At 44.6% G+C, this 15,145-nt stretch overlaps 2 protein-coding genes across 7 annotated transcripts in view; both read right to left on the reverse strand.

Annotated features, from left to right (window-relative positions):
* Window positions 1-8,910, reverse strand: part of MROH2A (maestro heat like repeat family member 2A) — a 45,255-nt gene extending 36,345 nt beyond the window's left edge. The window contains exons 1-5 of the mRNA XM_069465800.1: window positions 8,835-8,910; window positions 7,861-7,956; window positions 7,464-7,645; window positions 1,269-1,400; window positions 883-1,045 (exon numbers count right to left, since the gene is read on the reverse strand). Of these exons, the coding sequence (XP_069321901.1) occupies window positions 883-1,045; window positions 1,269-1,400; window positions 7,464-7,645; window positions 7,861-7,956; window positions 8,835-8,910 (649 nt within the window). The remainder of the gene's footprint in view (window positions 1-882; window positions 1,046-1,268; window positions 1,401-7,463; window positions 7,646-7,860; window positions 7,957-8,834) is intronic.
* A 4,206-nt stretch (window positions 8,911-13,116) lies between these two features.
* The window catches only part of LOC138382941 (UDP-glucuronosyltransferase 1A1), a 77,057-nt gene continuing 75,028 nt past the window's right edge, over window positions 13,117-15,145 (reverse strand). For 5 of the 6 annotated variants that reach the window (XM_069467851.1, XM_069467713.1, XM_069467829.1 and 2 more), the window contains one exon: window positions 13,117-14,069. In XM_069467851.1, coding sequence (XP_069323952.1) covers window positions 13,772-14,069 — 298 coding nt within the window. In that variant the 3' untranslated portion in view covers window positions 13,117-13,771. The remainder of the gene's footprint in view (window positions 14,070-15,145) is intronic. The other variant, XM_069467618.1, reaches the window with a different exon arrangement.

Below are 15,145 nucleotides of genomic sequence, written 5' to 3' on the forward strand. Positions count from 1 at the left end.
CATTCCTGCCTCTGCCCACCCCCACCTCCCCTCACGCCAGCCCAAGCCACCATCGCCGCACACTATCCACCTCCCACCCCTTCTCTGCCCACCTCTGCCTGAAAGGTCTTCCTGGAACCTCCATCATGGGGCAGCTCTGCAGCTTGGCATGCTCCAGAAGCTCCCTCCCGCTCCCGAGCAAGTCCAGACCCTTCACCAAGGCCACGAGGCCCCACCCAACGCTCTGCCTCAACTTACCCCCATCTCCCACTCATTCCCCAAGTCCAGCCTCAGCCGGCTCTCAATTCTTCAGAGAAACTGAGCCTTTTCCTGCCTTCGGGCCTTTGCACGTGATATTCTCTCCATGTGGAATGTTCTCCAACACCCCGTTCTTCAAGAGATATATCTTGCTTTCCCCTTCAGGTCTCAGCTGAAACATGGCTACCTCACTGGGGCCCTGCAGACAGGAGGGCCCCTCCCCTCATCCTGCGCTCAAACAGCCACCTGGCTGTGCTCTCCATACTCTTACACGTCGCCTCATACAAACATCGATTTTCGTATTTGCTCCTTTATGGTCCCTTCTGAGGGCAGGGGCCACGCGGGACTCACCCATTGCTGTGGCCAGGCACCCACACGAGGCCCGGGAGTGGGGCTGCTTGTGGAAGGAGAGGGAGGGAGAAAGGAAATAGAGAAGGCAAGATGGAAGACAGGACGATGCAGGTAGTGGGGAGACAGGAGAGAAAGGGAAAGAGGAGGGGAAAGAGAGAAAAGAGAGACAGAAAGGGAGGGGCAGAGGCAAACACAGAGGCAGAGGGAAGTGGGGTCAGGGAGAGGCAGAGACCAGGAGGGCCCCCGGGCCAGGCCGAAGGGGCTGGAACCTGGCTGAGGACCTTCGAGCCCTACCATTGCCATTGGCCAGCTTGGCCAAGGTGACGAGGACAAATTCATCCGTGAGGCTGAGGGGCTTCAGGTGGTGCTGCAGCTCGTACATGACCAAGCTGAAGTGATTTCGGGACAGAGCCACCAGGGTGTCACTGGCCACCTCCGCCTTCTCATAGCCGTCCATCTGCAGGGGCGGGGAGGGATGTGTGGCACCACCAGCTGGGCCCTCATAACCCTCCCCCGCCCCTGCTCCATGCTCTCTCCAGCCCTCTGGCTCCTTGGCCTCAGCCCACGCTGCTCTGTGAGGTAACTGCACAGGGCCTGGGACATCCTGGGCCAGGCCACCAGTGGCCCAGCTCCTGGGCTGGCAGACGGAAGGCACCGATTGGAGCCCAGGGCCCTCCCACCTCTGTGGTCTCCCTCATCTCCTTGGAGGCGATGGCCACCAGCCTCTGGACACACCGCTCCTCCAGCTCCCCCTCCTGCTGGATGATTTCCTGGAGGATGTTGTAAATGTTGACCTTGCGCTTGGTGGAAATCTGGAAAACAAGTATGGCGGGTGGGAAGATTCCTGGCGGGGCAGGGGGCCCTTGGGTGAGTCCACCTCCTCTCCCTACTATTGTCCCCCTTCCCCACACCCCGTGTGAAGGCAACCACCACCCTCCAACCACAGAAGTCTCAGATCCCAGCTCCTCCATGCTCAACTCCTCCTGCTTCCCTTCTCCCGCCCCACTCATCCCACTTGTCCTGTCCATTTGACTTGCATAGCTCTTCTCTCTTCCCTGTTTTCTGTCGCTATTCAGCAAGGCAAGTGTCACATGGTCAATAGGCAAGTCCTCCACACACTGGGCACTGGCCATCTTGAAAGCCCAAGAAGGCAGAGTGGCCCTGCCCTGTGCCCTACAAGGGAGCAAGTGAGACCAGGACACTTGCCTCTTACTCTCTTTTGATTCCGGTACAGATAGCACTTGCCACCACTTACAACGACCTGGGTTAGGATGGGCTTGGACAGATGGACTGTGCACCCCCCAGACCAACCACCCAGAGAGTCGTATTTGAGATGACTCACTTAATCAGGCATGAGAAGCTACGCTTAAGAAATGAGGATTGACTTTCTACATGGGACCACTACCTGCAAATCCCTCGGGGAAAATGACCTGCCTGCCACCTGAGATGGGGGGAAGGTCACTTTCCCACAGTCCAGAAAGCTTAGCAAATTTGAGGACCTCAAGAAGAGAGGAATTCACCCAAATTTATAAGTTCTGGTGAAATTCAGTACAGGGAGTCTTAGCCTTGGTTTCCTAGTTTTGAGATAGCAAATAATAGAGATTGGTAAAACTCCAATCAGAGATTTCTTATGCTAACTCCTGGACAGAAATTAATCATGTGGCATTAGTAGCTGCTCGGTTCTGCATGGCTGGAGACCAGTGTTTCTCAACCGTTATTTTTATTGTTAATGTTATTATTGTTGTTGTCCCTAAGGAGCCTTTTTAGACATTTTTTCCTAATCAGCCCCCATGAAATTTTAATACCACAGATATACTATATATCTGTCTATGTGCTATATATATATCTGTGTTTTATACATAAAAAAGTAAAATTTTCTTTGTCTCCCAAAAACCAGTTTTACCCACTTGGGGGCAATATCCCCTTTTGAGAATCATGCTCTAGATTTTTCAAAGCAAACTCGAAGAGGCCTGCATGCTTAATTAACACTCTTGCTGCATGCTATATAAAGAGCCAGGGAAATTATAATAAGACCAGCCTTTCTATGATCAAGAATAGTGTTCGGAGAATATTTATGGTCACAAGAGAAAAACTGTCAAAGACTTGGAAATGGGCAAAAACGATCACTTGGTGGCCTTCCAGAGCAATGCCTGGTACTGTCTGGCAGATGCTCTGGGATTACTGGATTCTGTAGAGTGTGCCTTTGAAGTTAAGGTCTAGAAAACTGATAATAATACAAACGTTTCCTCAATAGCAATGAAAACGATTCCTGTTCACGGCAATGCAAATGGATTTTTTCTGGTAAAGAATATAAATATCTACAAGTAAAATTTTCATTTAAACAGTTTTTAACATCTCACTTGTTCCTTCACTAAGGAATAAATATTTGATGTATGTTAATTTTTTAATTATGCCTACATGTTTATTGTCTGTTTATTGACCTTGATCACTTATTAAGGCCTGTGTATTAATTGTGGTTTTTTTTTTCATTTTCTGTATTTCCTGATGCTTTGGTATCTGGAGCCTTGCTGACCCTGGAGAGACTGCCCCTCCCAGAGCTAGCCAACTCCTAGAGGCAGTAAACACATTGCCCAAAAATATGCTCTTCAAATACAAAACAACTGTTATGAACTGAATTGTATTCCCTTAAAATTCATATGTTGAAGCCCTAGCCCCCAGTGGCACTGTATTTGGAGATGGGGACTTTGGGAGATGAGTAGGGTTAAATGAGGACATAAGAGTAGGGTCCTAATCTGGTGGGATTGGTGTCCTTATAAAAGGAGGAGACATGAGAGTTTTCTCTCTCTTTGCACATATGCAGAAGAAAAACCACATGAGGAACAGTGAGTGAGAGGTACGTTGTCTGCAAGCCAGGAAGAGAGAGCCCTCAGCAGAAACCAAACTAGTTGGCACCTTGATCATGGACTTCCAGCCTCCAGAACTATGAGAAAACAAATTTCTGTTGTTTAAGTAACCCAGTCTATGGTATTGTGTATGGCACCCTGAACAGCATAATACACCAACCAACCCAGAGCCCACCTCCCAGCCTCCTTTATTGGGCTCTGACACTCTGGGCCACTATCCACCTGCCCTAATCAGCCAGGGCCAGGTACCATACAACTGGGGACAGCTGCTATACCCCGGAGCCCACTGAAATTATTCAAGCTAGCCAATCCTAAGCCTTCTTATCCTGCTTCGCCTGTTCCTTCCCACAGAAACCGTAATAAAGATTTTTGCCCACAACTTTCCTTCACTCCTTCTGCTTTCTGACACAGTGGCCCTGCCTGGGGTGGCATGCCCCTCTAAGTGGGAACTATAATAACAAACTAACTTTTCGAGAGCAAGTGTCTCCTGAGCTGTGTCCTCACCGTATCTGAATAAAACCTATATTTTAAAACACCCTGTATTGAAAACTCCCTGCTGTGCTCCCCATCTCTCCAGCGCACCTTTCTCCTGGCTGCCATACATCTTTTGATAAAATAAAGCTCTCTAAAGAAGAACCATTTTGGGAATTAGAGAAGGAAAAGAGATGGGGAAAAATATTGAAAACTTATTTAATGAAATAATAGCTAAAAACATTTCCAGTCTTGAAAGAGAAATAGATACCCAGATACAGAAAGCTCAAAGATCACCAGCTAGATTCAATCCCAAAGGTCCTCTTCAAGGCCTTTTCAACTGTCAAAAATCAAAGACAAAGAGATAATTCTAAAAACAGCAATAAAAAAGCATCAAGTCACCTATAAGATAATACTCACCGGAGTAACAACAGACTTCTCAACAGAAATCTTACAGAACAGGAGAGAATAGGATGATATATTCAAAGTGCTGAAAGGAAAAAAAAGCTTGCCGGCCAACAAAGTAATCCTTCAGAGATGAAAGAGAAATAGTCATTTCAGACAAGCAAAAACTGAGGGAATTCATCACCACCAGAATGGCCCTAGAGAAAGCTAAAGGAGTCCAACATCTGGAAGGAAAAGGTCAACATGCCATCACGAAAACACATGGAAGTGTGATGTTCACTGGTACAGCAGAAACACCAATGAGAAAAAGAAAGGCATCAAATGTTATCACTACAGAAAACCTCCAAACCACAAAGATAAACAACAAGGGAGGAAGAAAGGAACAAAGTATGTGCAAAACAATCAGAAAACAATTAATAAGATGACAGTAGTCAGTCCTTACCCATCCATAACAATCTTAAATGTATAAATAGTTTAAATTCCTCAATTAAAATATACAGCCTGGCTGAATGGATTAGAATAAAAAAGACCCAACTATACACTACCTATAAAAACACTCGCTTCACCTGTAAAGACACACATAGACTGAAGGTGAAGGGATGGGGAAAGGTGTTCCATATATCTAGAAACAAAAAGCACGCAGGAGTAGCTATACTTATAACAGACAAAATAGACTTTAAACCCAAAAACATAAAAAGAGATCATATAGTGATAAAAAGATCAATTCAGTAAGAGAATATAACATTTGTAAATGTATATGCACCCAACACCAGAGCACCCAAATATATGAAGCAAATATTAGAGCTAAAGAGAGATAGACCTCATTACAATAATAGTTGGGGACTTCAAAATCCCACTCTAAGCACTGGGCAGAGCATTTAGATGGAAAATCAACAAAGAAACACTGGACTTAAACTGCTCTACAGACCAAATGAACTAACAGGCATTTACAGAACATTTCATCACAGAATACACATTCTTCTCCTCAGCACATGGAACATTCTCCAGGGTAGACCATATGCTAGGCCACAAAACAAATCTCAACAAATTTTTAAAACTCAAAACCATATCAAGTATCTTCTCAGACCACAGTGGAATAAAAATAGGAATCACTAAGAAGAGGAACTTTGGAAATTGTACAAATACATGGAAGTTAAATAACATAGTCCTAGAAAACCAATGAACCTGTGAGGAACTTAAAAAGGAAATTTAAAAAAAAATTTAAACAAATGAAAATAGAAACAAAACATAACAAAAACCTATGGATACAATCAACAGACTGAAGAGACAACCTGTAGACCAGGAGAAAATATTTCCAAACTATACATCCAACAAGGAAATAATATCCAAGATACACAAGGAATTCAAACAACTCAATAGCAAAAAAAAAAAAAAAAAAAAAAAAATTATAAAATGGGCAAAGAATCTGAATTGGCACTTCTCAAAAACAAGAAAAAGGGATACAAATGGCCAACAAGTATATGAAAAAATGTTTAACATTATTAATCATTAGGGAAATGCAAATCAAAACCACAATAAGATAGCATCTCACCCCAGTTAGAATGGCTTTTGTTAAAAAGACAAAAAATAACAAATGCTGGTGAAGATGTAGAGAAAAGGGAACTCTTACACACTGTTGGTGGAACAATCAATTAGTATAGTCACTACGGAAAACAGTATGGAGGTTTCTCAAAAATCTAAAAATAGAACTACCATGTAAGTCCACTATCCCACTGCTGGGTATTTATCCAAAGGAAGGAAAATCAGTATATCAAAGAGATATATATTCCCCCATGTTTATTGCATAACTATTCACTATAGCCCAGACATGGAATTAACCTAAATGCCCATCAGTACATGAATGCATAAAGAAAATGTGGTGTGTATATATATATATATATATATATATGTATATACACACAGTGGAATAACATTCAGCCATAAAGAATGAAATCCTATTATTCACGCAACATAAATAAGCATGGAGGACATTGTGTTAAGTTAAATAAGTCAGGCACAGATAGATAAATGCTGCATGTTCTCCCTTATACGTGGGAGCTAAAAGAAAAGGTGAGCTCATAGAAGTAGAGAATAGAATTATGGTTATTAGGGTCTGGGGAGGGGAGGACAGAGAGATGTTGGTTAACAGAAAATTACAGCTAGATAGAAGGAATACATTCTAGTGCTCTACACTGCAGGGTGAATACAGTTAACAACAATATATTGTATATTTTCCAAAAGCTAGAAGGGAGGATTTTAAATGCTTCCAACACAAAGAAATGATAAATGTTTTCAGTGATGGATATGCTAATTTGTCTGATTTGATCATTATATATTGTATACATGTATTGAAATATCACTCTCTATCCATAAATATGAATAATTATTATATCAGCTAAAAGGAAAAGGAAAAAATCCAAACCCAAATCAAACAAAAAAATGATAAAGCTTTCTATATATAGAAACTTTCTCTGGATACAGAAATCCTTTGCTACCCACCCCCAAGGCTAAGTGTTGTCTAAAATCCAGTAGTTCTCAAAGCGTGGTCTCCAGACCAGACGCACCAGCATTACCTGGGAACTTGTTAGAAATGCTGATTCCCAGGCCCCACCCAGACCTACCAACTCAGAAACTCTTGGAGAGTTTAAATCTGCGTTTTAACAAGCCCTCCAGAGGATCCTGATGCTCTGGCCCACATTCTGTCAAACAAGCCTCCCATGATCTCTGGTTGCACTTTGCATCACTCCCTCCAACATCCTTTGCCCCAGCCTCCTACCCCAGGTAAACGCCCCCCCAACCCCAGCTGGCCAAACGCCCCTGCACCCTGTGTCTGGTGTGTCATCGCTCTCCCGTGTCCACCTGGTTCAACACCATTGTAAATGAGCTCATGTGCTCTAGGACAATGGCTCCCAAACCCACTGTGTCAGAATCCAAGAGCTTTTAAAAATTATGAAAGGCCCAGGCCCTAGAGGTCCTCAAGGAGTAAGCACCTCACAGCCTTGCCCATCTCTGTGTCCCAGTACCTAGCACCATGTCTGTGACAGTCAGTAAGCATGTGCTGAGTAGCGCATGGGTGCACAGGCAGTCGAAGGTGGCTGAGCCCCGAGGCGGGCGCTGAGGGTGAGGTGGCCCTACCTCCGGCACCTGCAGGCAGCGGATGAGAGCATTCATTACCACCAAGGGCTCGGTGGTGGCCTTCTCTGTGATTATCACTGAGGCCAGGGTCTTCCGCATGTCCAGACATGCCCCTGCTGTGTCCGTCTTTGATGACTCACTGTCAATGATGTCCAGGAGGTTCATGATCTGTTGGAAGGTACCTGAAACAAAGATGGCCCAGGTGCAGTGTGGAAATGATCACTACAGGGGGTGCCCCATGTGCCCTGGCCTTTCCTACACATCCACACCTCTAGCTTCACCTGTGACATGATGTCCACTGTGCAGATGGAGAAACTGAGATCTAGGCTGGGACTGCATTCAAGGAGCTAGTGGCCGAGATGGGGCAGGGATGCAGGGATATGGGTCACTTCCTTACCACCGTCATCTGACTCAAAAGGACCCAGGTCTTCCGTTTCCTCCAACACATCCTCATTTGAGTCTATTGCTGCTTCTGCCATCTCTTCCTCAAGCTCTCTTGAGACAGACAAGATGTGTAAAATACTTAGCTGTCAACACACCCTATGACAACACACCCTTGTATAAACCCCCCACCTCCCCTTGAGTGTACATGAAACTTGTGACTTCCTTCTAACCAACAGAGTACAGCAAAGTTGATGGGAGGTCCCCCCTTGAGCAGGTTATGTCATATGGCAAAGATGACAGGAAGTCACTCCCATGATCATGTTACGCTATCTGAGACTCTGCCTTAGCGGACTGGAGGGAAACTTTCTCCTGCTGACCTTGAAAAGTAAACAGCCATGATGTAAACTGCCTATGGAGGGGGGCGTGTGGCAAGGCCCTGAGGACCCCAGTCCTATAGCCAGAAGGAACTGAATTCTTCCAACAACCACATGAGCTTGGAAGAGGAGCCTCAACGCCAGAAAGGAAAGCAGCCTGGCCAACACGGTGTCTGTAGCCTCTGAGACCCTGAACACAGGACTCGTGCCCAGATTCTCCACCCACGGAAACTGCAATAATAAATGGGTGTTCTTTTAAACCACTAAGTTTATGATAATTTGTTACACAGCCATAGATAACTAATACGCTTGGTTTAAAAGGGCACTTCCCCCCTCCCCCTTGTCTAGACACTGAAAATTAATGACTAAAGAGAAATCCACATCAGCAGCTCTCATCACTCCTTTCAGGGGGCTCTCTCAGTGTCAACAGCTTCTTAAGAGCTGTCAAACACCACCGTAGATGTCAAGATGGCGAATAAAGGCTCTCAGAGCCTTTCTCCTCCTGTCTCAAATTCCTCAATCCTCAGAGTCCATCCCAGGCCCTTCAGCATCCTGTGCCCTTTCCCTCCTGGGAATCATCTGAAGTGCTATTCTGGGACCTAAACACCGGTACCTTTCCTTAGGGTCCTCTTCTGCGTGAAACAAAAATAAACCACAAGAACAAGCTCTGTTCTTTGCCCAGTACACATCAATGGAAATGTGAATGGCAGGATTGGCGGTCAAAGGGAGGCAGTTGGGCTCTGCAGTCATATCCCTTAGGAGGAATGGGTCTCCTGGTGGGAGGGAGGGTTTCATTAGAACCATCACCGTTAGACCCCAGACCCTCGGAACTTTGAGACCCAACTGCCTCCCTGAGTTTTTGTCCACTCAAGACCTGAGGGAGTGCACATGGACCTGGGGTAAAAACTCCGTATCATGTTGTCATTAAACATTTCTGTTACCCAATGTGTATGCTGGATTACAGTGGTCTGTTTGGGAAAGGGAAATGGTGGGAGTGGGGGTGATTTACAACCAAATCCCAGGGGGATGCAGTCATAGGAGCCCAGGGTGGGGAGGTGTGATCAGGACAGCTGGAGAGGAGAGGAGGAAATGACAGAGAGATCCCGGGGAGAAGACTCCTCCTTCTCAAGGACTGGACAGCTTGCATGTTGGGGAAGTGGATTTCCACTCGCCGAACACTTAGAAGATAAAGAACATCAAAGACAGCTAGGAGAGCAGGCACCCTTCTTCCCTAAACCAAAAGCAGGTCCCAAAGTATTTGCCTATCACTCATAGCTAAGGGTGATCATGGTCCAGATCACTAGTTTGAACAGTGAAATATTGGCCTGTGGGAAACCTTTCTATGCATTACAGGACAACAGAATAAAACTCACAGCCATCTAGGTCCAAGGCTGCTTGGTTAAAATTCCCACTCAAATGTGCTCATCCTGCCAAATGTAAGTTTCTCAGCTTCTGCCTAGACACCTCTAATGCTAGGGAGCTCATTACCCTCAGGAGAAGCCCAAATTCAGATGGGTAGAAAAATGAGCTTTCTCTATATAATGCCGAACATTTCTTCCCCATAAAATTCCTACATTGTTCCTAGTTTTGCCCTTTGGAGACACATTGATTAACATAAAATAGACACAAGGAGACAGTTATCCCGTGCCCCTTCTTTCACAAACCCCTCTGCACTGCCTCCTCCCGCTCCACCTGGGGCCTTTTCTCTTTCAAAGATTACTCAAGTGACATGGTTGCAATTCCATTCCACAGGTCCTGACTGCATACCAAGTGTGTGCAGCGAAGCATGGCTCTCCATGTTGTGGAGGATACAGGGTGGGGAGGACACATCTTTGTCCTCTGAGGGTCTTCAGAGTCAACACAAGAAAGATCATGAATTTAGAGCCAGAAGTGTACTTGTCAGTTAGCAACTGCTGTGGAACAAACGCCCTCAAAACTTAATGACTGAAAATAACCAATTATTATTGTTCCCTCAACTATGGGTCAGCTGGGTGGTTCTGTTGCTCTGTGCCATGCCCAGCCAAGCACAACTAGGGCCACTCACGTATCTCAGTCAGCTGGAGGGATGGCTGAGAGCTGGCTGTTGGCTAGCTAGCTATTGGCTGAAGTGACACGGTGACTGCAGCAGGGGTAGCCCAAGCTGTTCTCATAGCACCTGGGCAGGGTTCCAAGAGAGCAAATGGAAACATGAAGGCCTCAAGACTGAGACCCAAAACCATCACCCAGCAGCTGCCACATTCTATCCGCCACAGCAGATCACAGGCCATCCCTGACTTAGGGGCCGGGGAAATGGGTGCCTCCCTTTGATGAAAAGAGCTACAGAGTCACATTGTGAAGGATGTGGCTATCAGGAGGGGTGGGAAAAGGGGCTGTTTTTTTACTACACACAGGTAAGAGTGTAAGCCATGGCAAAAAGTAAGATGCCCCTGAGCAAATTATCTAGAGAGGACACTAAGACAATGAAATCAAGGAGAAAGAAGTGGGTTCTTCTTAGTTTTCCAAATTGAAAATGCTTTTCTTTCTGATTATGACAATAATATTGGACTCCCAGATAATCCATTCACAAAATCTGCCTCTCTTAGGTGCAGTGACCCTATTAAGTTTCCCACCTTTGCTTCTATGGGAACTAACCAGGAAATAAGAAAACACTGTATTTGTAAAATCCTGTGAACTTAAATACATGAAAGGGCCAAGGCAGAATGTGGGGGAAATGGAAATAATGTACAGAAGCTGACCCAGAGGCAGCCTCTACAGAGTGGACACATTTTGGGGGTTCTGCCCAGCTCCCAAGGCTCCCTCTTCCCTCATTCATGGGGCCACAGTAATGGGATACTGGGAGCCATGTTTTCATGCTGTAATCTCTCCCTCATCATTCCTGATTGGACAAGAAGTGGACACCTGATCCAGCTAGACCAATCAGATTCTTACTTGCAGGAACTTGGAATTCTGGGTAAGAGAGAATGCAGTCAGTCTCTCGTGGGATCTTGCTGTCTAGGGCGGGAGGGGTCTGGGGACTAAGAAGCGGAAAAGGCTGTGAGGAGAGGGAAGAGTAAAACTGGCACCCAGAGCGAGCAGGGACAGGAAGGGGAAGGAGAGGCTCCACTCAGAGCAGGCTTGGCTGTGAGCCTCACGTTATTAGGAATCTATCTCCTTACAGAAGTACCCTTTTTTTTGCTTAAGTTATCCCGAGTTGGGTTCATACTTGTAAACAAGAGGGCCTAGGTGCTACAGGCACAAAAGGGCAAAGGTGCATGAGCTGGTGGGAGGTCACAGCAGCTTAGGGGGTCCCTGAAAGGGTTGGGGGTGTCCAGGAGCCGTGGGCAGTGAGGCCGGGTGATGGTCCCTGGGTGGACAACGAAGGGCCTTGAATAAGGGTGGACTTGGTTTAGGAATCAGTGCAGAGCCTCAAAGATGTGGGTCGGGAACTACTGTGAACATATTATGTTCCTCCTGGGGAAGGAGGAAATGGGGCTGGGGTCGGGAGATCAGCTGAAACCCTCACTCTCTGTGCGACCCAGCTCCGATTTGAAGCCTACAAATTTAAAACTTCTGCTTGTAACACAAAATAAAACACAACCAAAAAATCAAAGGCAAAAAAACAAGTGGAGAAAATACAGTACGTGACAAAAAGGATATTCTGATTAATGCAGTAAGCATTCTTAAATCCTCAGGGTAATAAACTCCAGTAGGAAAACAGGCAAAGGATATTCTCCAAAAAAGAAATAGAAATGGCTCAAATGCTTGAAAAAAATTCTACCTCTAATAATAATAGAAGCACATTTAAACCAAGATCCCACTTTTAGCCTATCAAACTGATAGACTCTTTTTCAAGATAGGTCTTTGTACTAATGAGAGTGTGGGAACCTGGGTCACCCACACACTGACAGTAACTGTCTGGACGCAGTGTGGGACTATCTCAAGCCATTTGTCCAGGGTAGCGATGTGGGCAGTGTCCCACCCAGATCCCTTGTGCACTTCTTTAGTGACAAGGGCTCACCCTCAAACACCATATCTGCAGTTCTTACCTGCTGCCTCTCTCTGACTTTTAAAGTCCCCGTTGTGGCCAACAGGAAGTGTAGGGAAATTCATACCACCTGGAAGCAGGTCCAGCCAATCACTGACAGGAGCAAACGCTCGAATACTCAACAGCCTTGCTTCTCGGGGCGGATAAGTCTGGCGTGTGTTTTCTCCACTGGCGCCCAGAGTTACCCAGTAGACTAAAGCTCCGGTTGCCCCCAAGAGAGCCAGCTCTTGGAAGCCATCACCCCTTCTCACTCTGCCATTCCCCTATCGGTGTTTCCTTTACTTCCCAAATAAACTCCCCGCCCTTACTTGAATCCCTGCCTTAGGGAAACCCAAACTGAGACAAGCAGCAATTTGTTGTAAATCACTTTCCCACAGAAATAATCATGAATATGTGCAAATAGCTACTAGGATATTCAAGGAGAACTTTTAAAAATAAAAATAAATAAAGTTGAATCCACCCAAAAGTTGTGGTTAAATAAATCCTGGTATATCAATCCAATAGAATACTCCTTGGCCACTAAAAATAAATTAAATATTATACAAAAAGACTGGGGGAACATTCACCATAGAGGGAAGTGAAGAAAGAATGTTAGAAACTACTAGGTATATTTGGTATATCTACAATATTTTATAAGCATATATATTTGTCAAAATAGTAACAGTGGTTATTTCCGGGCAATATAAGATTACTGGCTATTTTTTTTTCTTGTATGTGTATGTGTGCACTGAATGTGTGTGCAGGTACAACCTCTATAGTTTTGAAATTTTCTGTCATAATCATGCATTACTCTTGTAATTAGAAAATGAAATATAACAATAAATAAACGTAACACCAATGAAGAGAAAACACCTAAACATACAATTTTTGTTAATTTATTAGTATTTTTTAATTATGGTAAACATCAGAGAAAATATACTGGGTTTTTATCAAGTTCAGATCCGTTTGACACAGCAAGATTATCCTCTCAAATACACCACCCAGCAATTTCATAACATCATTCTTTTCCCCCAAAGTAAGAAATCACACACTGTTCTCAACAGACTCTCAGCCCTTCATTCAAGTATCCCCTAAAGACACAAAACTTCCCTGCTTTAAACACACAGATTGACATCTATGAAGCTTGATCATAAATGAAGATTGACCATTATTGGGGAAGGGACTAATCACGAGCCAGATGATGAGGTTAAAACCGCCGTCCCAAGTGGGGCAGCCGTGGAACCACCTTTGAATCCTGTGCTCCCCAACAGGCCACATTTTTGAGCAAGAAAAGGCGTGCAAAGTGCCCACCCTCTCTGCAACTCATTTGAAGGTCGCCAAGTGTAAACCAGATTAAAGATACCAAGGGGGCAGGATACTATTCAAATATCTTTGCTGACTAGCAATTAGATTTAAAAACCACTCTGGGAGTGACTAATTTATGCAAAGTATTTCCTTAATAAAATGAATTTAACACTGATTCTGTTTTCAAGTTTGAAATTGACCAGGGAATGAATCAACATTTCACCTTATTTCCCACCCACTTCTCAGTGCGCCTTGGATTTGTGGGCTTTCTTAACGCGCCCTTGTTTCCCAAAGCACTTCCGGAAACCAAAGGCACAACATTTAAAGGTGACAAAGGCCAGGGTCAGCACCACTGCCAGGAGGAAGCCGATCACGTCCAAGGAGTGGTACTGGTACCAGGTGAGGTCGTGAGCTGCGGGGCGCAGGTGTGGCGCCCCCTTGTGCCTCATCACGAACTCCACCCAGAACACGGCCAGGTCCAGCGGCTCGACGGGGCGGTCCTTGTGGAGGCTGGAGAGGCGCATGATGTTCTCCTTGTAGCTAAACACAAAGACAGTTGTGTTATGTCTGGGACTCCTGTAGTAATGAGCGACCCTCATTTTATGCTTCCGCTAGGAATGCTACCAGGTTTTCCAAACTTGGCAGAGGAAAAGTATTTATATTATAACCAGAAAACACATACATGTACACACACTCTTAATAAATGTTCTTTATCTCTAAAAAAAAAAAAAAAAGAGAGAGAGAGAGAGAGAGAGAAGGAAGGAAGGCAGAGAGAGGAGGGAGGGAGGACCTGAAGCCAAAATTTTAATTTTACAAATATTTTAACTCTGCTTCCTACTTTTCTCCTTTTCTTTTTAGTAATATTTTTGTGAGAAATTAGATTATACTTTCTTTATAGCAAAATGAAGAAAGGAAAAGTGCATGTCACAAATTATGAATCGTCTCCCATTTGCAGTTGTAAACAATCACATCTGACCAAAGTAATAGGGCCAACTCCAAGGTGATGCTACCCTTTCAATTCAATCATTGAAAAAGCAAACCACCTTAGCATGAGGCTGTGTCTACGCAGCCTGTTAATGCAAAATGGATTCCTGTTTATTTTGGACAGTGCTCATAGTTGAATCAGAACATCTAAATCCACAGAAGGTTAGATGCTTCAACCCTTGGTGCGGATGCACTAGAAGAAGGAAGACGAGTAGGAAGGGAAAGAGAAAGAGGAGAAAGCAAAAGAGGAGGAGAAGGAAAAGAAAAGGGAGAGGAAAGAAAAAAACAATACACTCCTATTCACAACCATGATCATTGCTGTCCTTAAACATATCTGTTATTTGGTTTGGAAACATCATTATAATGTAGTATTAGTATTTGGCCATAAATCATGTTAAACAGCTTCCTTTTATATAAATCGTTTCTTAAGATAGATTTTCTTAGAACTTTCAGTGACTCATTCAATATTTATTGAGCACCTATTATGGCCTGGTCATCTGCATAAACAGCTGTTTGAAAATTTCCCATTTCTCTCTATTTTGTTAGGTACAGTCCCAGCTCAGAGTGCTGGAAACATGGAGATCCACAATGAGATAGAGATGGCTTGAAAATGAACAGAGGACGTTAGCTAG

The sequence above is a fragment of the Eulemur rufifrons genome, chromosome 1 (assembly GCF_041146395.1).
Source record: "Eulemur rufifrons isolate Redbay chromosome 1, OSU_ERuf_1, whole genome shotgun sequence".
Taxonomy (NCBI): domain Eukaryota; kingdom Metazoa; phylum Chordata; class Mammalia; order Primates; family Lemuridae; genus Eulemur; species Eulemur rufifrons.